Source organism: Thalassophryne amazonica, chromosome 7 (assembly GCF_902500255.1).
Source record: "Thalassophryne amazonica chromosome 7, fThaAma1.1, whole genome shotgun sequence".
Lineage (NCBI taxonomy): Eukaryota > Metazoa > Chordata > Actinopteri > Batrachoidiformes > Batrachoididae > Thalassophryne > Thalassophryne amazonica.
In genome coordinates, this window is record NC_047109.1 from 77,420,588 (window position 1) to 77,447,199 (window position 26,612).

The window sequence follows — 26,612 nt, forward strand, 5'->3', positions numbered from 1 at the left end:
TTTGCAGGTTGGAGCCTTGTCATGGACCATTTTCTTCAACTTCCACCAAAGATTTTCAATTGGATTAAGATCCGGACTATTTGCAGGCCATGACATTGACCCTATGTGTCTTTTTGCAAGGAATGTTTTCACAGTTTTTGCTCTATGGCAAGATGCATTATCATCTTGAAAAATGATTTCATCATCCCCAAACATCCTTTCAATTGATGGGATAAGAAAAGTGTCCAAAATATCAACGTAAACTTGTGCATTTATTGATGATGTAATGACAGCCATCTCCCCAGTGCCTTTACCTGACATGCAGCCCCATATCATCAATGACTGTGGAAATTTACATGTTCTCTTCAGGCAGTCATCTTTATAAATCTCATTGGAATGGCACCAAACAAAAGTTCCAGCATCATCACCTTGCCCAATGCAGATTCGAGATTCATCAGTGAATATGACTTTCATCCAGTCATCCACAGTCCACGATTGCTTTTCCTTAGCCCATTGTAACCTTGTTTTTTTCTGTTTAGGTGTTAATGATGGCTTTTGTTTAGCTTTTCTATATGTAAATCCCATTTCCTTTAAGCGGTTTCTTACAGTTCGGTCACAGACGTTGACTCCAGTTTCCTCCCATTCATTCCTCATTTGTTTTGTTGTGCATTTTCAATTTTTGAGACATATTGCTTAAGTTTTCTGTCTTGATGCTTTGATGTCTTCCTTGGTCTACCAGTATGTTTGCCTTTAACAACCTTCCCATGTTGTTTGTATTTGGTCCAGAGTTTAGACACAGCTGACTGTGAACAACCAACATCTTTTGCAACATTGCGTGATGATTTACCCTCTTTTAAGAGTTTGATAATCCTCTCCTTTGTTTCAACTGACATCTCTTGTGTTGGAGCCATGATTCATGTCAGTCCACTTGGTGCAACAGCTCTCCAAGGTGTGATCACTCCTTTTTAGATGCAGACTAACGAGCAGATCTGATTTGATGCAGGTGTTAGTTTTGGGGATGAAAATTTACAGGGTGATTCCATAATTTATTCCTCAGAATTGAGTGAGTCCATATTTTTTTCCCTCTGCTTGGTCTAAAAAAGTAACCGTTACTGACTGCCACAATTTTTTTTTCTTGATTTCTTATAGTGTTTCTTAAATCCAGAAAGTTGCCATTTGAAATTACTTTAGTTTTATGTCATGTCTGTGATCTGCTTTTTTTCTACAAAATTAAACAACTGAATGAACATCCTCTGAGGCCAGTGATTCTATAATTATTGCCAGGGGTTGTAGATGCCATTTGCATAGTGGGTCTGCACCTTTCAACACTGCAAAATGTCACAATTGACAGATTTTCCTCAGATACATTTGAGGAATATGCACATGTTCACAAATGTATACAGGACCTGCTCTGGCAACATGGCACGTCAGCGAAAGAAACATGATGTAATCGCTTTTTCTACCCTCACTGTACACCAGGGACTCCCTTTCTGATTAACACCTGATACTTTCGCTCTCTCTCTCTTTCATTTTCTTTCTCCATGCCTGTTGTGTGACACAGTCTTGGTTAACCTCTTTCAAGTGCAATATAATATTTCTCTCACATACCTTATTCATATCTCTCATGTGCAATCTTACTTTCATGTAATTTGGAGCAACATATTCATGTTTGATGATATATTAATGTCACCCTTCCATTTCAAAGAGCTGAGATGCAACGAGCAAAGTGCACGGGCACATCATAAGTGCAAGTGTGCCCTCGTATGGTCGGCTTGTGCAATGGCAGCCATGCATGATGAATCGTAAATAGGCATCAATGATGAGTGTAGCACTCAATCATTTTGTCTTTCTGCAGCCAAAAAAAGGCCACAATGGAGCTGATATACAACAAACATAAAACTTGTGATGTCTCAAAAAAGCCCAAATGCACTGTGTTACATCTGGCCGTTTTTTCCCCGGTCATACATCATTGTGTCTATTCTCGTACTGCTCTTCTCCTAAACCTTTATCACTTCAATCACTTGGCAGCATGCCTCGTGCCACTCAGAAGGCCTGCTGCCCGTTCCACTTCACGTATCACAAACACAGGCACTCGCTCTCCACAGATTTCTGTCCTCACTGTGTCCATCATCCATCTGTCCGTCAGTCAGCACACTTTGAAGAAGCTCTGTGCAATCTGGACAGTAACTGCCCTGACGCACACGCATACTCACATCCCCAGCTCAATGGCTGATTTCACACACTTGAACTAATTGAATATTCACCATTTTGGTGCACCGAGGACCTTGCAGGCTCAGCGAGGCCCAGCGGTGTCAGTGAAAATACTTGACTGTGTTCTAGATTTCAATTTTTTTAAGAGGAAACGAGTCTCAAGGGTTCAAACTGCAGCAGATTGACACAATAGAAAGTTACTTAGATGTTGGTTTATATTGACATGATAGCATCACGTCGTCACCCATTCAAACAGTATGCCTATTCCCCTCTGACCTCTGACATCATCAAGGCTTTTTGATGTACACAACTGCCGCTCACTGGACAGCTTGTCTTTTTTTTGGACCATTCTCTGCAAACTGTAGAGATGGTTGTTAGTGAAAATCCCAGTAGATCAGCAGTTTCTGAAATACTTGGACCATCCCGTCTGGCACCAACAACCATGTCATGTTCAAATTCACTTAAATCCCCTTTTTTCCCAATTCTGATGCTCGTTTGAACTTTAGCAAATCATCTTCACAACGTCTAGATGACTAAATGCATTGAGTTGCTGCCATGTGATTGGCTGTTTAGCTATTTGTGTTAACAAGCAACAGCTGCAGAAGCTACAGAAATAAATGGTGATTGATTAGTTGGAGCCTATCCCAGCAGTCATGGGTGATGAGGTGGGGTACACCCTGGACAGGGCACCAGTCTGTTGCAGGGCCACATATAAGCAAACACATTCACACCTACAGTCAATTTAAAGTTTCCAATTCACCTAACATGCATGTCTTTGAATGTAGTAGGAAAACACGGGCAGAACACACAAACTCCACACAGACAGGCCACAGGTGAGAATTGAGCCCATGACCTTCTTGCTGCAAGGCAACACCGCTAACCACTAATCCACCATGCTGATCAAAATGATCCATAAGGGTAAATTCATATAAAGCTAACTAAATTTAAAACTAATTGAATCTAAGTGCAATTGATTACAAAACTAATTTCATATAAACCAAACATAAAGGTAACACGATAAGGCTAACAGAAGTTTAATTCATTTTCTATACCAGCCTACTCCAATCAAAGGTCATGGGGGGGGAGCACCCTGGACAGGACACCAGTCTGTCGCATGGTCGCATAGACAGACAAACCTACAACAAATATAAAGATTCCCGTTCAACTAACTCGCATATTTTTGGAAGAGGAAGTAAGGGGGAGCACAAACACAGGAAGAACATGCAAATTCCACACAGAAAGGACCAGGTGGGAAGCCATCTCATGACCTTCTTGCTGCAAGGCAACAGAGCTAACCGCGAAGCCACCGTGTTGCCTAACTAAGGGTTGCCCAGCATTAATACGCCAGAGCTTAGTAAAAGGCATTTCAGTGTTCGCGACGATCAGCGTGGCAGTAAGGAATGGGCCATCCACAAGGACACAGGCAGTGATGCACTAACTAGTACCTTATCTTCAGCCTAGATTTATTAGGCTCAGTGGCTTTACTGGACCAGAAAATTGACAACCTCAATTTATTTGTATGTCTTTGTACATATTTTTCACAGAAATCTATTTTCCCCATCTGAGCCTAACTTTGGTAATTAAAAAACTAAAAGTAAGTCCCTTGAGCTTCTCCCTTCTTTTCCCTTTGGGGTCCCCACAGCAAATCCAATAGTGATTTGCATGTTGATTTGGCACAAGTATTACGCCAGATGCTCTTCCTAATGAAACTCTACATTACATGGAGAATGGACAAGGGTGGGGTTTGAACCAGCAACCTTTTGCACTGGAAACAACTGTACTAACCACTTGGTCACCACCCTTGTTCTGCAAAATGAAGTCTCAGCTGAAAAATTATCCTTACCCTATTACTCCTATGTTGCAGCACTTTTACACATGGCGTAGACAGACACCAAGGGGGGGACTAGTTAAGCACTCAGTGGAGCGCATTCTTTGACAACAAAAGATCCCACACCACATAAATATTAAAGTATTACAGTGCACAGGAACTGGGTCATTATCAGCACAATTTTAAAGATAATCAATAATAATTATTATTAATAATTAATTCATAGTTAATCCCACATGTAATTTGTGTTGTTTGGGTGCTTGTTGCCACCCAGTGTTATTCCGCCAACAACTCTGCTGAAAAGGGTCGGGTCACTGCCAAACTCTGCCAAAAGGATGAATTATTATCGTGGTTATCCAGATTGGGTGTTTTCGAGTTGAGATTTTGTACCACAATCAAGCAGGGGCCGAGTTATTTCACTTATGCATCTCCAAGGCTTCATCGTTGCTGCCATGATTGTTTCTGTCCTGCCAACATTTCACGTATAGTCGCTTTCAACACACATAATCGATTAAATCCATCATGAATCACTGCTTTGAGGTGCTCACTTTGGCCATCAGAAACAGTCTAATAATACTTAACACTAATTACCAACTAAAATAAGACTTCTTTGTGTTTATAGGGGGACTGCAAACCAGCTTCAGAGGTGCATACTACCACCTACTGTATCGGAGTGTGCGGACTAACGGCATTAATTATTTCAAGTCTGTACAATACAAAATGTCAAACAATAACATCAAAATTAAATAATCAAAATGTGTGAGAAATATCTAAACACTTGGGCAACAGCACCTTTGGTCATTTTGGCACAGTCATATAGCACTTTTAAAAACTGAACAAGAGCAGTCTGAGTGCTGTAGTTTATTCATAGCCTAAAACCAGAGTTGATGCACCAATTCATGATGTTAAGTGGCTGGCTTGGGAATGCTGTGGGATCCACCAGGAAGAGTTATAGGACTTGGCTGAGAGTAGGGAAGAGGTGCTTGGTCTAAGGTCACTGTGACCCAGACCGGATAAGCGTCAGAAAATTAATAAACGAAAAAGTAAAGTAAGTAAATAAATAGGGCACCGCAGTCTCTTTTGAACCCCTGCATATTGTGGGATTTTACCACTTTCAGGGACAGCCTGCCGATGTGCAACACAAACACAGCATTACTTCAAAGGGAAAACGGTGTACTGTTTTGTTTTCGGCTGCAATCACCCAAGCAGTTGCAAAAAGTTGCCTTTTTTCGGTTCCCAGTGGATAAAGGAAGACGAGGTGAATAAGAGGGGCTGTGTCAGTAATTTTAGCCTACACACCTTGACAGAGTAGCTGCAGTGTCTTCTGCACAACCGCCCCGGTATGTTTAAACTTCGGGTCATAAACAAACCGCAACACGTCCACTTTCCACCGCATCATCACTTTTTCTTCGCATTTTCACTTGTTTGCCGTGTATTATGCTCAAAAACTCAGATAAAGTGTTTCTGATGGGGACATACCTTTCCCCAGATGTAGGATTATTGTGTTATATGCATCATATTTTAACCCTTTAATGTCCACCCTCAAACGAGCTGCGCTGCCCAATTCATGAAGTATCTTGTGGGACATTCTCCACCTCTCAACTAAATTTTGTTAAAAAGGGTTGTTTTTAGGAATCCTGCTAAAAGTTAAATACTAATAAACCATGTGAAAGCAGTGCATCCTTGATGGTGGTAGTATGGTGGCTTAGTGGTTAGCTCTGTTGCCTCACAGCAAGAAAGTCATGGGTTTGATTCCCACCAGTGGCTTTTCTGTGTGGAGTTTGCATTTTCTCCCCGTATTTGCGTGGGTTTTCTTTTGGTGCTCCGGTTTCCTCTCAGATTTCAAGACATGCAGGTTAGTTGAATTGAAAACTTTATAATTGTTCAGGTCTTCTTTGTAAAAGAGGTCTCGATCTCAATGGGGCTTTAAGTTAAATTAAAAACGGTGAACAGAATTCCGCTGTGGTAGTAAAACCTTTATTCAAATAAGTTAACATAATTAAAATTTTAATATATATATAGATATAGATTTATGTTAAAATAACTCAATATTTGGCCAAATTCTCACATGACTGATTAAATATTTAAAATAAAAAAGCAACAAAACCATGTAAGAATTTCATTCACAATGTTAAATAAAAACGAGTTCAACTAAAACAAAAGCAAATGACTCACAGTGTCTCTGACAGTAAGAAAGATAAATTACATCTTTTACATAAGGTAGTGCAGAAGTGTAGCTTTTACAAATAATACTCATTATATGCACAACTAAAGCAGATAAGTGTTAATGACGCACACATTATAATTTGTGGGAACTTTAGATTGTTGTCATATGGTAATCCAACATAGGAGCATTTTCATAGTATTATGTGTATTTTGAAAAACACAGGATGAGACACCTGAGCTTTCCCTATCACATACACAACTTCATTTCATACAAGAAAACTGTTTCAAATTCATTTATGACTTTGAAGTCTATTTTTGGTTCCATTAAATGGAAAGCAGAAAATATGCATTCATACAAATAACCTGTTATAGAAATAATGAAATAAATATTGCAGCTCCCTTGACCAAATAGTAATCTATGGATTCTTTTAGCTGCTGCTGTTCACTCAAAGTTGCAGCAGCAAAGGTTTTGAAGAAAGAGGAAAGTTTAGTGTCATAGCTTTAGGTTAGACAGATAATTGGCCTGCCCTATGCTCCATTCTTCTCCCGTTCTGTATGCAGTCGGACTGCACACATTTATTAAGTTTCCATTTCAGACTCAGAGTTTTCCAGATTGGACACAGTGGAGCTGTACCATTCAGCACTCTCTTCTTCCTCCAGAACTCTGGATGCTCCGCTGCCTCCTCTTCCGTCTCCTCTGTCTCTCCTCTCACTCAGCATTTCCATGGCTACTTGGTGGTAAGGGTGCTTACGCTTGGTGTGGCGGCGCAGTGTGTTGCGCTCGGCAAACCGCGTGTGGCAAAGCTGGCACTGGTAGGGCTTCTCTCCAGTGTGCACTCTTTGATGGCGCTGCAGCTCGCCAGCCTCCCTGAAGCGTTTCGCACAGATGGGGCAAACGAAGTTCCTCTGGCCAGTGTGGATGTGTTTGTGTCTCTGTGGAGGAAAATGAAGAGAAATTGTAACAGTAACACATCAGCGTGCACCTTTGAAGTTATTACAATCCAAATCAGTAAAAGTTGGGACAATATAGGGGAGGCAGTGATCCTTACATTTATTTTGACTTCTTTATCATTGTGGACCATATAAAGCCAAAATATTTTATGTTTTGTGCAATCAAATTTGTTAATATACGTACATCCTTTCCTGCATTTAAGGGCCCAGTCACACGGCACACGGCAAGTCTCCCATCATTGAAAAAGCCTGCGAGTGCAGAGTGCACGCATGAAAGACAGAAAACGAAACTGAAACTAACTAAAGTAAAACAAAGCGAATGGCAACCTTGATGCTGTGATCATTTCTGCAGCGAGTCTGTGCTCTCCACACACTCTCACAAGTGCCACTAGCTTAGCTTATGATAAGCTAAAAGTGGGCGCTCTCGTTATGTCCAAACAACTTTCCACAGTTTCTGGGGATTTTGTGTCAGTACGCGCCCGTGGCCAATGCGCTTGATGAATTCCTGCGCAAAAAGTAGTTCCCAGATAATTGTAATACGATGTCTGTTAGAAAACTATCCAACCTTTTTATTTTTTTCAAAAACCTGATGGATTTGAATCACGTGTGCTTGCATGAGCCAACCTTGAACCTTCGTGCGCATACATGATTTTTTTCACACCTGTCCGTTGCATCATTTGCTTGTAAGCAGCCTTTGTGTGAGGATGGGTGGAGTCTCTTGTCGTTTTTTCTTTGCAAGGAAATGGCGGGAACGACTGGAGCAGCGCGACTGCATCAAATTGCTGCTGTAATATGCCCACCTCGTCCATAATTTCTCGGATAGTCACACGACTGAAAAGCTACCGAAAGTTGTCTGAATCTTCCAAATGGTGGAAGAGCTGAGCATGTCCCAACCTGTCCTGTGAGGCTTCATCACGGAGGCGCTTTTGCTGCGCCATCAGCTTCGTGCCAATGAATTTCGCTGCAACTCTTTTCATGGCCAAATCTTCTGTCCCAGTGGAATGTGCCGAAAAAGTGCTGATGTCCACCTCTTCCGCAATTTCGCAGATGGTCACATGACGGTCCCACTTCACCACAGCAGTCACTTTGGAAATGATCTGGTCATTTCAGCGTGTTGATGGCCTACTGGAGCGCGGCTCGCTCTCCACCGTTGTGCGGTCGTCTTTAAACCGGTTGTACCGCTCGTTAATCTGTGTGATGCCCATAGGATCGTCTCCGAAAGCCGTCTGAGTAATCCGAATGGTTTCCACCTGGCTGTCGCCCAGTTTCTGGCTGTGTTAAAGTCAGAACAAGATGCTGCAATGAAAGAGATCTAGCTGGGAAAAGACACATTCTGTGTGTTGTCTCTCCAACGAGAGCGGCACGCTGAGCAGTTTCGCGAAAGTAGTCCGGCGAGCTCAATCTGTGGGCGAGCTATCCCACAATGCTAAAATAGCAGAGATGTCAGTCCAATGAGAGCGGCACTCTGAGCAGGGTGCTCTCCACAGCACCTACAGCTGTGTTGTCTTGACAACTGGTTTGTCTTCACTACAATAACGTGCGTGCACATGCACGTTGCAGCCGTCTCTGGCTGCAACGTGCGTAAATAGTTTAAGTAGTTTATCAAACCTTCTTGCCGCTATTGTTTCTGTATGAAAATGTTGCTTTTCATCCCACACATGGACCAGTCACGTTCAGCTCGTCAGCGCTTTAGTTATTGATCCCTTCAGATATCATCAATGTTCATGCAAGACGTCGGACTTGGAAGGTTGGACGAAGTTGGACGGCAATCAAATGGAACACTGACAGTATGGGAACTACGCAAACAACATGGAACCGTCAAGACAGAAAGTAAAATGGAATACAGGCGAATTGAGGTTGTCATCAGGATTCGTTCACATTTTTCAACAGTTTGAAAAATCTGACGAAGTGCCAGCTGCAAAAAACGAAGCTGGACGACTGTTAAACAATGTCTCCGAAAGTCAACGCAGATTTCTTGTTTCGTTTTGGTTTTGATGTCCTTCCTTAGTGCCGTGTGACCGGGGCTTAAGACCTGCAACACATTCCAAAAAAGTTGAGATGTTAAAGTATTTACCACTTTGTAATGTTGTCATAATTCTTTCTCACAACACTTAAAAGTCATTTTGGCATTGAAGGGACAAACAATGAAGCATTTCAAGTGACATTTTGCCCAGTTCTTCCTGCAAACACGTCTTAAGGTGTGCAAAAGTACAGGGTTGTCATAGTTGTATTTTTTGTTGGAAAATTCTGCACACATTCTCTACGGCGAGAGGTCGAGACTGCAGGCAGACCAGTCCAATACATGGGAGGGCTCAGGGTTTTGGGTTGTAGTTCTGCACAACCAATCCGTGGCTTCTACTCTGTCACTGAGCCCATGCTCTTTTGTGCTGCTTTAGGTTTAGTTTGACAGCTACCCAGTAATTGGGACAGTACACAGTAAAAAAAATTCTGATCCAATTACATTTTTTCTGCAAATCTGATTGGTTAATTGTGTGAGATTTCAGACCATAAAATATTGCGTAAACGGTGGCAAAATATTAAAACCGTTTCACATTTAATGTGTTACTCCACTGCCCTGTCCGTGCGTGTTGCTACGCTGATGTCAATAATGGCGCTGTCAGCTGAAAGGGAGAGGTTACCAACCGCCATTAAACACAAAGAAGAAGAAGAAGAAAAAAACAACTGGCGGAGCAATGACACAGAAATGGATTAATTTAAGTTACCATATGAAAGTAGAGGGGTGGATTCTACTTACAGAATTTCCAGTTTGGTATGAAGACGCTGTTGCCATGGTAAGCTTTGATGAGCCGACCCCACCCTTTGTCTGCGTAGCATTTTTACCAACTATATTATTACAAGGATTAAGATGTAGCCTTCAGTGGTGGACACGGATCAGGGCAAATGTTGGAATTGGATTAGAATGGGAATAACCCCCTTGTGTCTGATGACTTGCGAACATTAATACTGGATTACAGTTGTGAATAGCGACCATAAAATCCAGCATTAACGTCCGCAAATCATCAGACACAAGAGGGTTATTCCCTAAGTATGTGCAGCAATCAGAACTACATTGACTAATGCATGCTTTGATCATTTCATTCATTCATTTTCAACACCCACTTACTCCAGTCGAGAGTGCTGGGGGGCTGGAGCCTATCCCACTAGTCACTGGGTGTTCAGCAGGTTACACCCTGGACAGGGACAGCCAGTCTATCGCAGGGCCTTGACAATTTCATGCATGATAGTTATATTGCCAGTATTTTAAAAGCCATTTATATAAAAATATTGTTACACTGTATATTGATACATTCAAGCACATTAATGTGCAAAAGATTACTCTGCAGGTTTACAGTACACTAGTACACAGTGCCAACAAAATGCCAGCATAGAGTTGTAGGCACTGATAGAGCTGACATGCAGGCAAAATGATGCACAATCATCACCGCCATCTTGTGTAGGCAAAACCACAGCGAGGTGCTAGCACACTATGTGGCGGTGGGTTGCACAGAGCAGCAACATAACCAAAGTGATGTAGCACCGTCAGATGATTCACACCATACCGCAACATTACATCGCTAAGTATAAATTGCTTTACAGTCAATAATGCTTGCAAATCTTACCATATTAGATTTCCAGCAGTTAAATGTTGTGGCTCACCATCAACATAGAGTGAAAGTGAGTTGCTCACTTGTCAAAAAAACAAATCAACTAGTGTCAATCATATGATGTTTTCCCCTACAGTGGCAGCTGTCTGAGTCACCGTGTATATCACGTAAAGACGACAGCTATTATATCTAACATTTAAATAAAACAAATCACTGTGATTTTGTCTTCTGTGTGCACGCTGCAGCTGCGCTCTCTGTGACTGCACTCTGTTAACCCCCAAAACGTGAATCTGCTGCAATTATCCACAAACTGTGATCTGCAAAACATGAATATTGTTAAAAATATCTCACGAAACATGAACGCACAGCTCGCAAAACGTGAATTTCTTCATGACTACGGATATTTCGTGTCACTATAAATTAATTTTTGATCATTAATGGAGCAGACCACAAGATCAAGATAGAAAATCTGTATATTTTCCAAAATATATTCAACTAATCAACAACTTATACACTTCTTTGTTGATTTTACTACTTATTCTGCCATGCTAAAGCCACACCTGAGTAAGAGAAACATATACGTATACCAGGGTTGGGAGGATTACTTTAAAAATGTATTCCAATACAGTTACTAGTTACCTGTTGAAAAATGTAATCAGTAACATAATCCAAGTACCATAATATTAAAGTAATGTAATTTGATTACTTTCAATTACTTCTGGATTACTCCAATATCAAATATGCTAATACAAACAAAAGAAACTAAATAGAAATAGTCTTGACTACAAAGTACAGTTTATTAAGCAAAAATAAAACTGTTTCTTTTACATGGCATGCTCTGTTTTACTTCACATTATGAATTAAGAGCACCACAATATTGTTTTAAACACACCCAGTGTTCACCTGCTAAATTTTCAACAAAAAATGCCAAACAAATGAAGGATAATGAAAACTCAGGCGGTGTGCGGATGAATTTGTAATTAAAAGTGAAAATAAATATACAAAACAAAAAAGTCTACTACTTGTTCAGTAAAATTATCTTACATTAGTCTTTCACGTAGCATTTGCACCATGTTTAACATATCAGTCCACTTATTGAACTTTCAAAATAAGAACAAAAGCATAATGAAAATCATTAAGTAAATCCTGTCAGTAAGGAGGCGTGGTCGCCATTTTAATTCCGGGCAAGTTAGTGATTTGTGTGCATAGAAGTTCAAGAAACAGGTGGAATATGCCGGAAAGCTGCGCATGCTGGCAAAGCCACAAACGGAGGAACAAGGGAGACAATATTTCCTTCCATAAGTAAGTGGTTTTGGTTCTTCTTGTCACTTTGTCCGTGATATTTGGATGATAAACAGCTGTATGTTTCCTGCCGTGTCGCCCGATGACACGGATCATTAACTCTTCACTTATATCTAGTTGATATTTTCCACTGCTAGACCAATGTCTAGTTAAAATACTTGTCGTTAGTGATTAAAATTATTCGACAAGACTGGGGATTTTTTTTTTTTATTTGCACCTTAAAATAATGAGATTATAATGACCTGCGCACTGTGCCGCTCACAGTCACACCCACACATAGAGATGTGTACCCACACCACTGACTTCATGAATGAAACTCGGTCAATAAAGGATAATTGTGTAAAAATATAATATACACTCAACAAAAATATAAATGCAACACTTTTGGTTTGGCTCCCATTTTGTATGAGATGAACTCAAAGATCTAAAACTTTTTCCACATACACAGTATCACCATTTCCCTCAAATATTGTTCACAAACCAGTCTAAATCTGTGATAGTGAGCACTTCTCCTTTGCTGAGATAATCCATCCCACCTCACAGGTGTGCCATATCAAGATGCTGATTAGACACCATGATTAGTGCACAGGTGTGCCTTAGACTGCCCACAATAAAAGGCCACTCTGAAAGGTGCAGTTTTATCACACAGCACAATGCCACAGATGTCGCAAGATTTGAGGGAGCGTGCAATTGGCATGCTGACAGCAGGAATGTCAACCAGAGCTGTTGCTCGTGTATTGAATGTTCATTTCTCTACCATAAGCCGTCTCCAAAGGCGTTTCAGAGAATGTGGCAGTACATCCAACCAGCCTCACAACCGCAGACCACATGTAACCACACCAACCCAGGACCTCCACATCCAGCATGTTCACCTCCAAGATCGTCTGAGACCAGCCACTTGGACAGCTGCTGAAACAATCAGTTTGCATAACCAAAGAATTTCTGCACAAACTGTCAGAAACCGTCTCAGGGAAGCTCATCTGCATGCTCGTCGTCCTCATCGGGGTCTCGACCTGACTCCAGTTCGTCGTCGTAACCGACTTGAGTGGGCAAATGCTCACATTCGCTGGCGTTTGGCACGTTGGAGAGGTGTTCTCTTCACGGATGAATCCCAGTTCACACTGTTCAGGGCAGATGGCAGACAGCGTGTGTGGCGTCGTGTGGGTGAGCGGTTTTCTGATGTCAATGTTGTGGATCGAGTGGCCCATGGTGGTGGTGGGGTTATGGTATGGGCAGGCGTCTGTTATGGACGAAGAACACAGGTGCATTTTATTGATGGCATTTTGAATGCACAGAGATACCGTGACGAGATCCTGAGGCCCATTGTTGTGCCATATATCCAAGAACATCACCTCATGTTGCAGCAGGATAATGCACAGCCCCATGTTGCAAGGATCTGTACACAATTCTTGGAAGCTGAAAATGTCCCAGTTCTTGCATGGCCGGCATACTCACCGGACATGTCACCCATTGAGCATGTTGGGATGCTCTGGACCGGCGTATACGACAGCGTGTACCAGTTCCTGCCAATATCCAGCAACTTCGCACAGCCATTGAAGAGGAGTGGACCAACATTCCACAGGCCACAATTGACAACCTGATCAACTCTATGCGAAGGAGATGTGTTGCACTGCATGAGGCAAATGGTGGTCACACCAGATACTGACTGGTATCCCCCCCAATAAAACAAAACTGCACCTTTCAGAGTGGCCTTTTATTGTGGACAGTCTAAGGCACACCTGTGCACTAATCATGGTGTCTAATCAGCATCTTGATATGGCACACCTGTGAGGTGGGATGGATTATCTCAGCAAAGGAGAAGTGCTCACTATCACAGATTTCGACTGGTTTGTGAACAATATTTGAGGGAAATGGTGATATTGTGTATGTGGAAAAAGTTTTAGATCTTTGAGTTCATCTCGTACAAAATGGGAGCAAAACCAAAAGTGTTGCGTTTATATTTGTGTTGAGTGTATATAAATGTATTGTAATGGTTTTAGGAGCAGCGCTGTGTTGAACACAGCAGCAGCTGCATCGACGTCTCAGCTCAGCAGCTTGAACAGAGCAGATCCGTGTAACTTTCAACACTAATATTTGGGAGTGTGTGTGTGTGTGTGTGTGTGTGTCAGAGTAAGTTTAATACTTTACTGACATAATTTAATGTAATTTAATTTTACTGGCTCAATATCCAGGTCAAAATGGCATTTTAACACGTATTTTACGAGCACTTTTCTGACTGTGTTCAGTTGCGAATCCATTGAAAATGCATTAACATCCGTGTACTTTATCAATATTTTGCCTGGTTAGGAGACGTCATGTCGCTGTCCATGAAAGGAGATGTTTTCGTTTCAAAGAAAAAAAATAAAAAATATATATATATATATATAAATATATATATATATATATATATATATCATAAAATGCATTAAAATTGTAATCCTGCGAACTAATCCCCATTTTTACTAAATATACCTGTAATCTGAAAACGTCTTTTTTTCTGTAACTGTAGCGGAATACAGTTACCTTTTTTGTATCCTAATTACTTAATGCCGTTACATGTATTCCGTTACTCCCTAAGCCTGACGTATACATACACATTATTAGGCATATATGCCTATTCGCGATGTGTGGAATGCTTAGAATCATAACAGATGATAAATCAGGAGAAGTATTTACATATTATAATTTAATATATTTTATCAGAAATTTATCAACTGCCCAGTTGTAAAGATCTAGCAAATATCTATTTAAATCAGCGATCGCCCTGAAAAAAGTCAGGAGTCAGCTGTTTGTCCCCATAATGATGAAATGTTTACAAAGTAATATTACAGAAAAATTGAATCTATGAAACGTTTCAATATTATGCAGCATTCTTTCAGTAAACAATTAAATTTTTCAATTCAATTCGATCCTTTTATTCAGATTCACATAAAATGACAGTACAAAACTGAATAAGATTATAAACAGATGGTGATACTGAAAGGAATAGTCTGAAGCAGAGCTTATAAATGACTACACCTAAAAAAAAATCACATTATTTACACTACACAATACTTTAGTAAATGATAATGATGATGATAATAACATTTATATAGGGTTACAGGTTGTGAGTGTGATGTTTTTCTAAAACATGTATTAGCTGTACATGTAACAATCCGTAGGCCTTTTGACTGTGCCTAATGATAATGTTCAGCTAAAAACCAAACAGGACTGTTATAGTAATTAAATACCAAATTACATCAATGGCTTTAGGCATTATATATATTAATTATATTGAGTGTGACGCTCGCTAAGTTGTGTTATTTATGAGTGCAGTGTATTCTATAAAATGTATATTATCTGCCATGTAATAATTGACATTTGCTGATAATGTTCAGTCAATAATCAGATAGACTAGAATTTTTTTAACTATTTGAATGTAAAACAAAGATGCACACTTTAGCCTATTACCCAAGAATATATAGTTAATACACGATAATGCATTTCTGCTAAAACGCATTTACGTTCAATTCCTTCAAATCCCAAGATGGATTTTTACGGTGTTAGGTTTAACTATTTATTAAGTTATTAATTAACTATTTATTTATTATAAACTATTTATAAATATTCATTGTATGAATGCATTAGTTGCTTCAAAACATTGCTGATTAGTTTTTAAAGAATATACAATTAATAACAGTAAATATAATGCATATGTGAACATAAAAAACAATTATATTTTATATAAAAAGTAAATCAATTTTATGCAGCTATTGGAATGATATATCACGTAGTCCGCCAATATGTTGCGAAATATGGACACGACTGCTATATTAATAGTATGAATGAGAGATTATTATATTTTGTGAATGGATACCTTTTTTTTTTTACAAAAATGTTGAAAAATATACATACAATAATAAGTGGAACAGCAGTGTACAGGTAATATGAATGTACAGCTAATGATCGGTGACATGTACAGTTAATAGGCCAAGCATAGGCCAAACTGTAAACAAAGCACATATAGCTCGTGAAAATTAACATTATGCTGACACAGATCTTTTGGGAGTGCCTCCCCCCACCCCCAAAATATTTTTGCGGCGATAGCGTTTGCGATCAAGATTTCTTGAAGTAATTGACCCATAAACTATTTAAACCAAAAAATATATATATCCTGAATGATATTTTCACGTTTTGCGACTTTCGTTTTGCAAGACCTGTGTTCACATTTTGTGTGATATTTTATTCAGGGTTTGGAGCAAAATTATTAAAGGTTCGCAGATATTCAAGGTTTGCATAAATTTTCGTTAACAGTTTGTGGATCATTCAGGATTTTCAGCAGATTCACATTTTGGGGGGTCAACAACACTCACGGCCAGTGATGCCGGTAACGCGTTACTCTAATCTGACCACTTTTTTTAGTAACAAGTAATCTAACGCGTTAATCTTTCCAAATCAGTAATCAGATTAAAGTTACTTCTCCATGTCACTGTGCGTTACTATTATTTTGCATTGTGGGTCGACAGCAGCATTAAACTTGGTCCGTGGGCAGGAGGTCGGGGTTCGACTGAACTGTCCACTTTCAGCAAGCTGTGAGCTTTTCATCCACGGTTTTTTGCAGCTGCTCGACTCGTCCTCACCTCTTAAAGCTCGGTGATCAGCACACCTGCACTGAGCTTTACAAAGACATTTTTATACTTTCTTCCCTCCTTTATTTAGAATTCTGAGCTGAGCCGCTCCGTATCGTCTCGTTAAAAACAGCTGATCCTCCGCGACGTGTCAACAACTAACACTATTTTCCACTCAAATGTACCTAAACTCTCTTTCTGAGGACCACATGATGTGAAAACGCAATAAAACTTTCTTACCTGTAAATCTGGTCATGTTTTCTGCATAAATAAATGTTATCCATTCTTTGTGCTCAAACGCCAAAGCAGGGGCGAATCCAGATGGAATGGGGGCGTGGGGCAAGGATGTGCCCCCCTCCCCCACAACACCCCTAGATTAAAGTTCCAGTTTTGAAGCCGTTTTTTACTACAACTACTAATACTGCTTAAAATAATAATAATTTCGACAAGTAAAATGTTTAGAGAGAATTTAAATGTTAGAAAAATGTTAGAATTTAATAGTTACATTTATAAACAATGTAGGTTTGAAATTGCAAGTTTTACTGTTACAGTGCTGTCAACAGTTAAATATGAGGTCAAGAAAGAGGTCTTTATTTTACTTTTTATAAAACAAGTATTTATTTTCATTGAAGTCAAGAAAGGGTGACTATAAAGTGAGTTTTGGCAAAACAGGTATCATTGTCATGTTGACGTGGGTTGTTGTTGGCAGCTGGGGAAAGTAACTAAAAAGTAACTAGTAATCTAACTTAGTTACTTTTACAATTGAGTAATCAGTAAAGTAACTAAGTTACTTTTTCAAGGAGTAATCAGTAATCAGTAATTGGATTACTTTTTCAAAGTAACTGTGGCAACACTGCTCACGGCTGCTGTTAACCCCTCTCTGGCCATAATGTCCTGAAAAAATTATTGTACACCTGTGTTCCAGCTACTTTTCTCTTATTTTTTTTCTGTGTACTTTTGCAAACGTCACGTCACATAAGTCAAAACAAAGTTCAGACATGACTTCAATTTTCAAAGCGCACTTCAAAGCTTTGAATCATCACAACTGGAAGCTGTGAATCAGAAGCTAACTTCAGCATCGTCTAGCTAAGCTATGATGCCTATTTATCTATTACTAACTTTAGATATCAAGGTAATGTTAGATAATTCACTGTTAGCACATCTGTGCTTTAAACTATGCTGCTAACTGACTGGACAACTTTGTCAAATTGTAAGTTTTAAAGCATTTCCATTGTTCAACTACATTGGCCTAACACACTGAAGGGCAGCCTGAACACTTTATAGCAATTATATGCCCATGATCAAGAAATACATTTATCAGGCTCATCCAACAGATGAGGTTCAAAAGATGTATGAGTGACAGAGAGATGGAGAAAGAGAGGAAAGAGAGAGGAGGAGGGAGTGTTGAACTGAAACACAGTTACATGCTTATTATTATTATTACTATTATTATTATTTCTGGTTATAGTGCAAGTGTTTCTAAAATAATCTGTACATAAAGACAACAAAAATGACACTCAAAATGCACCAGAAGCCATCTAATAGCACCTTTTTTCAAAATTTTACGGGGGGGCTGCATGCCCCCAAACCCCCATTAAATTTAACACAGCTTCACAGCACCAGCTCATTTTCAAACAAACACAGATTTTGACAAACACATTTTTGGAACACCTTGCTGCATTAAACAAATGTATGAAATGATCCTCAAGATCATTTGGAAATTATGAAAGAAAGGACCAAAAGCTCCATCATGTGAAACTTTTAAGGGTCATTTGTTTTATTTAATCAATAACCAATAACATGCCTGTCAAATTGTGGCTTGGTTTGGAAGTGAAGTAAGCCCAATCCATCTGAGGGTTTACATAATTTGGTATGGTTTAGTGTCTGGCCTCCAATCTCCACAGCATATTTCAATCCCAGCTAATGTATTACATAATTGTAAATAATAAAAGGTTCATTGTAAAAAACCACCTAGCCTAACCACCAAAAAACTTATTGACTTATGTATGACTCAGTTTTTTAAAAATACCTATATTATTTATATAACAGCATTCCTTTAGAAACAACTGCTTTCAGCATTGTAGCAGTTTTTGTTGTGCGGCTGTTTTACAAGTAAAAAACGGTGGCTGGGCTGAAAACTTGGATTTGGGAGTACTGTTTTCTTCTTGAACAATTACAAACTATGGAATCGCCCCAAGACCAGGATGACAACCACCCAGGGAGACAACTGATCCATCCCCAACTCTCTGAAATAACCATCTATCTTCAGGACCCAGGTGAAATGTGGGTGTCCCTATAGCCTTCTCCAGCCACTGGGGTCCTCAACACTGAGGCACCTAGGTACTGGATCATGCACAGACAAAAACACCACATGGCCGAAATGTCATAGCTGATGTTCCCTCACAATGCAAGTGTTACTCTTGATCGGAGTCTCCCAAAGTATCTGCTCATTTGACACAAAGTCAGAGGTCTAGCACCAAAGCTATGATTAAATTATTGCTGTACTGACCTGCAGATGACTGGACCGTTTGAAGGCTTTTCCACATTGCTGGCAGACATGAGGTTTCTTCTGTGAGTGAGTGATGGCATGGCGCTCCAGGTCAGAGAGGTAAAAGAAGACCCTCGGACAAAGCTGGCAGTACAGTACCCTGCGTGCACCCATGGCATTGGGTGACAGTGCAGGAGAGAGAGAATCCAGTGGATCGAGTTGATCCAGTTTACATGCAGAAAGAATGGGTCCAGTGGGAGGGGAAAGAGGAGCTATAGTGTTGGAGAAGTACAGGTGGTCCTCCAGAGGTAAATGTTCTGGTTGCAGGTCAGAGGGGTTAAACATCAGCTCTGTGGTTGGGGATTGTTCTTCTACTGCTAAGCTTGGCTGAACTAAAGGGTCACTGGTCAAACTGACAGGCAGTTGGTGTGGAGACGATGATGCCTCGAAGGTGAATGGCTTGTTCTCATTTGAGACTTCAGCAGGTATGGCTTCAGTTTCCGGGTTTAAATCAGAAGAGCTTATATGGGTATGAATGAGTGGAGTCGTGCTAAAAATGGCCCCTCTGGAAATGTTGTCAGTCTGAACAACAGATGTAGATGAAGGGACAGAGAGAGAGGTGAGAACAGAGCCGGAGTTTATGTTCTTGACTCCAGACAGTAGTAAAGGGGCATTACTGGGACTCAGTCTGATGACAGGGTGAGCGATTGTGGACACAGGTGAGGCTGATGTGCTGACCTGACCAGAGGCCAAAGAAAGGGGGACAACTGAGGGTGAGGACCCAGTTATCTGGGACAGCTGACCAGTCAACGGGTCGAGGACAGCAACTGAGGTGGAAGGAGTGGTGGAGTCACCAGAGGAAAGGAGAAGCAATACAGGGCTGGAAGCGCCAGGTGAGCTCTGTGTGACAGAAAGAGGAAGGGTGAGACCCAAGGGAGTAGAAGAGAGCTGAGGAGGTGAGGGAGTAGATGAGAAAAGGAGAATGGGGGTATTAGCTGAAGGGTTTCTAAGGATCTGAAGGGGCTGGCAGGGGATCCCAGGGGCCTGGGATACAACTGCACCAGCCTCCTGAACATTAACGGATGGCTCTGAAATTTTAGAGGAATCTGAGGTCACAGGTGTCTGCAATCCTGGGAGAACTTCTGGAGAATTTGACTGATCAATGTCCACTAATGGCAAATCAGTAGCAAGGGCTGGTGAGGAATACACATCATCACAAGGTGCATTTATAGTGTGCAGTGCATCATCTAAGCTTTGGTTGAGGTTTGGACCAGCTAATTTGGGGAGATGCAATGGCTCCGTTCCCTCTGTGTCTGCTGAATGAAGTTGATCTGACTGAGGATCTCCTACCTTGGAAGTATCGACTTGGGGCACTTTGAGTCCATCTGGACTGAGGGTATACGGGATTCCCTGGTCATCTATGAGAAGAAGGTTTTCATTATCACAGTTGATTGATGTTAAGGAGGTAAAGACAGAGGATGAAAAGAATGAGGGAAACATGAGTGAATCCTCAAGTGAATCCGTGCCATTCATGTGGAACACAGCGTCCTCCTTTTCATCATCTTCTTCTACTATGTCTCTGTCTCCTTCTCCTTCATACTCATCCACCTCCATAATCAGTGAGCTCTCACAGCCAGAATCATCCAGAAAGCGAACACATTTTCTCTCTCGCTCTCTTTTTTTGGGTAAACTGAGGTCAAGAGGTTCCGTCTGTTCCTTGGGTTTCACGCTGTCGATACTCCCCACACCTCTACTTAGGTTGACTGCTTGCAAAATCACAGGATTATTTCTCCTCCATTCTTCATTTGTGTCTTCTTTCTTCAACGTTTCACCTGGTGCTTCAACCGTACTGCTGCCGGAGACCGCCAGAGTTTCTGCAACAAGGCTTTTCTCTTTGTGCACTTCGGTTTTAGGTTCTTTAGTCTGTTGACATGTCAACTCTCCTCCTTCTTCCTCAGATTCTTTCTGGATTTTCACAGCTTTTTTTCCTGCAGTGGATTCCAAAGTAGGTTTTCTACAATATGAGTGAGAAAAGTCTTTCGTCAGGCTGATGGTCGACTTTGCAATTGGCTGTTTGCACCTCGTGGGGACAACAATTTTGATTCTGATTGGTCGGTTGTACAACACAGGCACTCCAGTCTTTACTGCAATTGGCTGTCTGAATCCACCAATCTTATTGGTTTCCTGAGAGGCTGGCTCAGAGGCCCCGCCCACTTCAGGCTTCTCCCCATTGATTGACAGAGCATCTTCCCTGATAGTCACTGCTTTGAGAGGGCAGCAAGGCTGAACATTACCTGATAGAGAGAAGTCTAAAAAACTCTCTGACACTTGTCCTGATCCCTCCACATGCTGGCTGACATTTTGGACATCCAGGTTCCCACTGGTCAGGACGGTGGCCAACTGAGAATCCATTTTGGGGCATACCTATTTATATTTCTGAAAAAATAAATAAATAAATACATTTTTTAATGCAAAAAATATATATAATTTTGGAATTCAGAGTAAACCATTTAGAATAGCAAACGTATTAAACTGAAGTCAATGTCCATCAAGTAAATAAAATCATTCAGGGGTTTATTGACAGAGCTATGGAAGGGAAGTTTAGTTTTTTAATAAAAAAAATGAGAGAGAGAGTAACTTGTCAACTGGTGTGTTATTAGTAGATTAGTCTATTTGAAATGCCCCAAATTACATGAAATATTGTTCCCTTCGGCTGCTCCCTTGTTTGCACTCGGGGTCGCCACAGCAAATCCAAGGTGGATCTGCATGTTGATTTGGCACAGGTTTTACGCCGGATGTCCTTCCTGACGCAACTCCACATTACATGGAGAAATGTGGCAGGGGTGGGATTTGAACCCAGAACCTTCCGAACTGAAACCAAGTGCATTAACCACTATTGTTCCATTTCGTTTAATTTCTTGGCGGGCTGAGTGCGCACAGCGGCGGGTCCGAACAGCATTGACACATTTCACACTTTTACCACCTACTCAATCATTTCATCACCAAACACTCTGCGCTTTAAACAGTCTGGCAAAAACGCGAGGATCGGTTCCGTCCGTGCAGGACGCCATTACGCACAGCCCGAGGTCCGAAAACCCACAATCACGCGTGTGCGCCGTGACAGCTTTCGGACCCGGGACCTCACCGTCGCTAAGGTCGAAGTATTACAAACAAAAACAAAAAAACAGGGTGAATATTTACAGAGAGTTGCGGCGTGGAGCGGATTCTTCTCTCTGCATCAGAGCCTGCTCGGACCTACAGCCAGCCATCTTAGAGCCGAAGGTCCGAGGCGCCCAAAACGCAACACGGCAGCTTTTTAGGACAAACTTTCCCGGCGCGCTGTCATTCGTGGAAGCCCCGCTGTCACAGCCGAAGCACACGTACGTGTTGGTTACATTTAAAACTGTATTTTAAACTGTACTCCACCCATAGAGCCGCTGCGGAGGGACTGGCTTACCGAGCTGCGGATACTTCCGGAGGACCAAATATGACTGTGCGGTGTGAAGGGTGATGCTGCTGACGCCGGGGGAGGGGGAGGGGTCAGCGGGAGTTGCTATGGTGTCGCAGCCTACCGGGTCCGACCGCAATCCCTGTTCAGCCTATGAGTTAGCCTACAGAGGTTAAAGGGACAAAAATTCACCTGAGCGTCTGGCTCATCAGAAAGAATCACGGTGCAGGGAATTTTGACTTTTTCTACTTTGAAAAGTCTTCATTACAACCCGCTGCCAATTCAAAAGAAGAAACTGAGCCAAAGTTCACAATGGTGTCAAGTGTAAAAGGGCTACAAACCATAAGCGATGTCACTGTCGCGTCGTAGACGAGTCATTAACATTAGACGAGTCATATAACATTAAGATCAACTTTATTGATTCCACAGCAGGGAAAATCACTCGTTACAGTTACAAGAGTCAGACAGAAGTAAGGGAAAAGAAAAATATTTACATTAAAGAAAGATGACTGAAGTGCAATATTTGCTGTTTTGTTTGTTTTTTTTCCCTGTCTGCATATATAGTAATGGTAAATGCCACACTGGCAGAACCATTTATGAACATTAATATACATATATGCAGTTTATTTTTGCAGGACAGAAGGTATGTAGTGCGTGAGTGAATGTGGTGTGCGTGTGTGACTCCCATCCACCCTTTCTGATCACCCTACAACATCCTACTCAAAGCCGACTGATAACTTCTATCAGGAGGGACCGACCACCAAAACAACACAAAGACAGACAAGAACGAAAGACAAGTGGTGAAAGCAATAACTGTGAAGTGAGACACCGAGGAGACGGGGTCCCAACATAAAACATGCCGGAACAAACCACCACACATGAACAAGCAGTGACAGCGACAGTCTGTTGTCTAGTTAGTGAGCATCCATACCTCAATCTAGGACACGAACACGTGACCAGCCACACACAGAGACCCAGATCACAGCTATATATCCGATCACTACTGTGGCTGGTGTGTTGGGCCAAGATAAAAGTACAGAACCCTACCATAAGACATGGACCACTCTGGTGCGTCAGAAGCCCGGTGTGTAGTGAGCGCCTTGTATGGCAGTACCCTGACATCGGGGTGAATGTGAGGCATAATTGTAAAGTTCTTTGAGTGTCTGATGCAGATGGAAAAGCGCTATATAAATGCAGTCCATTTACCATTTATGTCCAGGAAGGGGCACGGTGTCCTCATCCCCTTCCTCCAGACTTCCAGCTTTCACTCACACAGCCCCACTGACCACTGAGGAACAATATGGGCTCACTCCCAGCCAGGCACATGTCAGTCTGGGTGCCCCATGCCCCGCCTTCCTGGAGTTTCATTCATCCAGGAACAGTTTAGGGGAAAATCCACACTTTGTGTGTGCGTGGTGTGCAATCACAGTGCAGCCACAGTGCAGCATCGGCAGTTACAAATTGGCCAATTCTCAATTATGACTCCATAATTATCATGCTTGTCTTTACTGATGGACTGAGGTGCGGAAGTGATTACAAAGAAAAAAATCACCTGATTTCGTAATTACGAGATCAAGATCTTAAGCTAATGACACTATTGCAAAATGTTCCGTGAGCTAGACAATCTCATTCCAGTACAGTTGGTTCGATCTCCACAATCTCGGATGGCGAGATCTTAGTAGAATACAGCCCCTGAATTGGGACACAGCCATAGTCCAGTTACCTTGGAAGTCACAACTGAGACTGACATCACACCTGAGGTAAATGCATACCAGTTTCCACACAAGATAAAAATAACCTGAACACCCATGATATGTAGTGCTACAAAAATATGTGTTCCACCATAGAGACCCCATGGAAGAGGACAAATGGTGCAGAAATTATATTAGTGTTTTAATTTACTGCTTGGTTTGTAGTGTGGCATAGCTAGTCCTTGTTATTAGCAACATCTACCATGTTTGCCAAATATAGGCGGGAGTACTTGATAAGCAACATTACATGGTATTTCATGCATATAAATACTGTAGCAACATGTCCATAGGCAACAGCAAACACAGTACTGCATGATTTATTAAACTGGACACAAAAAAAGACAGAAGTCCTAAAAAAAACTACAGCTTTCACTGTTAATGCTCAGAGCAGCCATCTTGGATTGTGAACTCAGAGAATGTGATGTTCAAAGGAGCTGACAAGTTGGAACTTCAACTTTGGGGTAGTTCAGGGGGCATAACTGGGAAATTACAACATCTGAGTACAGCTGGAATGCACCAACATTCATGGACAGATTATTTCACAAGAATTCTTGGGCAGAGGTCCATTTGCCCTAAGTCAGATGGGGTCCCACTTTTTCCTCTATAAGTGATGACTTAAAGGGGAAGTTTGACATTTTTTAACATGGGCTCTATTTTTATACTTTATGGCCAGACAGGGGTTCATCTTTCACTCAGAACACCAACAAAATTAATCAGTGCATTGTTAAATTGGAACACAAGCACAGGGTGGTTAATTAATGTGATGGCTATTGAGTTACAAGTTGAGTTGAGTTGTAAAGTTGAGTTCAACATCCAAAACTTGTAAGAGCGCTTTATGTTAGAGGTAGCAAGTGGACATAACAAAACGAGGCTGCGATGTTTTAGGGTGTATAGAAAATGAGTGAATATGGCGTTGGTGGTATTTACTTTCTGAGTGCCTTGTCTGTGTTTTTTATGCTTTTATAGTGCTTTTATTACAATGGGTACCTGAGAGTCTAATTTTGTTCCTGTTATGTGCATGTCCTGGAAAGACAATAAAGATATCTTCAAACTTGAATCCAAATCAATGATCACTCACTCATCTTCAACCACTTACTCCAATTAAGGGTCATAGCGGGGCTATCCCAGTAGTCATAGGCCGTGAGGTGTGGTACATCCTGGACAGGACACCAGTCCATCACAGGGCCATGTAACTGACACCAAAATGAATTTTACATAGGTTACCACGACAACAGGAATATTATACAAAATTTCCTTTGTTCATTTTGGTTAATAATTGCACAGTTATTTAAGGCTAAAACGGCTTTACAGCTTAAGATCTTTATTTTATTTTGAAATTACCTGTGCTGAAGAGGAAATAAGTCACGTAATCGCACGTCCTGGAAGTGCATGTGCATAGAGCGGGACTGAAAAAGAAGAGAAAAGTCAGAGCAGTACGTAAAACTCAGATAAAGACATGAAATCTTCTTATGATCTCATTCTACTGATGGTCAAACAGGCACACTCGGTAAGAGTTAAGAGAATGCTGTTTTGTCTTGTTACAGCCGAAATGTGTGATTTAGTTTTAATGTCGATATGAACATGAGTTTGAAATGTAGCATTTTGTTATTTTAGTTGTCACGGTGTTCCACGACTGTTCCATGGCTGTTTCACGAGCTGATGTCTGTGAACATCAGAAAGGAGCGTGAAGTCCTTTTGAGCAGACCAGAGTAGTTACAGGCCACACATAGACAAGGAAATACATTCACACCCGCATGCACACCTACAGGCAATTTAAAGTTTCCAGTCCACCTAACCTGCATGTCTTTGAATGTGGGAGGAAGCCGGTGCACCTGGAGAGAACCAACGCAAACATGGGGACAACATGCAAACTCGCCACAGGTGGGAATCCATCCCTTGACCTTTTAGCTGTGAGGCAGCAGTGCTAACCACTAAGCCACTGTGCTGCCCTCCAAATCAATAATGTACTAGTTATTTCATTTTTGTCCCATATACTACAGCGGACAGTGTTATTACAGGGTCTAGCCTAGCCTAGCCTAGCATATTATCTGTAAAGAAAAGATCTTGTATTGGAAAAGAAGGCATTTAGATGGGCTTCCTCTGCACTCATATTTGTCTGTGTTTCTCTACATTTAACATGGTTCTCAAGATCAGGCACCTAAGTGGCTCTACTCTACTCTTTTCTACTGTTCTATTTTACTCTTCTTTTTTAGATATTTAAATATACCTTAGTATACTAGCATAGTTCCACCTTAGAATTGGAATATAATATACTA

General features: G+C 41.1%; 1 protein-coding gene and 1 long non-coding RNA gene across 2 annotated transcripts; one reads left to right on the forward strand and one right to left on the reverse strand.

Moving 5' to 3' along the window:
- The first annotated feature begins 3,271 nt into the window (after positions 1-3,271).
- On the forward strand, positions 3,272-26,196 carry LOC117514257. Its single transcript, XR_004561844.1, has 2 exons — positions 3,272-3,307; positions 26,056-26,196. It is a non-coding gene; the product is annotated as an uncharacterized LOC117514257 (long non-coding RNA).
- Positions 6,716-22,594, reverse strand: LOC117514255 (zinc finger E-box-binding homeobox 1). The gene is made up of 3 exons (XM_034174625.1): positions 22,339-22,594; positions 19,159-21,573; positions 6,716-7,117 (listed from the first exon to the last, which is right to left on the reverse strand). Exons 2-3 carry the CDS (start codon positions 21,547-21,549, stop codon positions 6,764-6,766), a joined length of 2,745 nt encoding a protein of 914 aa, XP_034030516.1. The 5' UTR covers positions 21,550-21,573; positions 22,339-22,594; the 3' UTR covers positions 6,716-6,763.
- Positions 26,197-26,612: the final 416 nt, after the last annotated feature.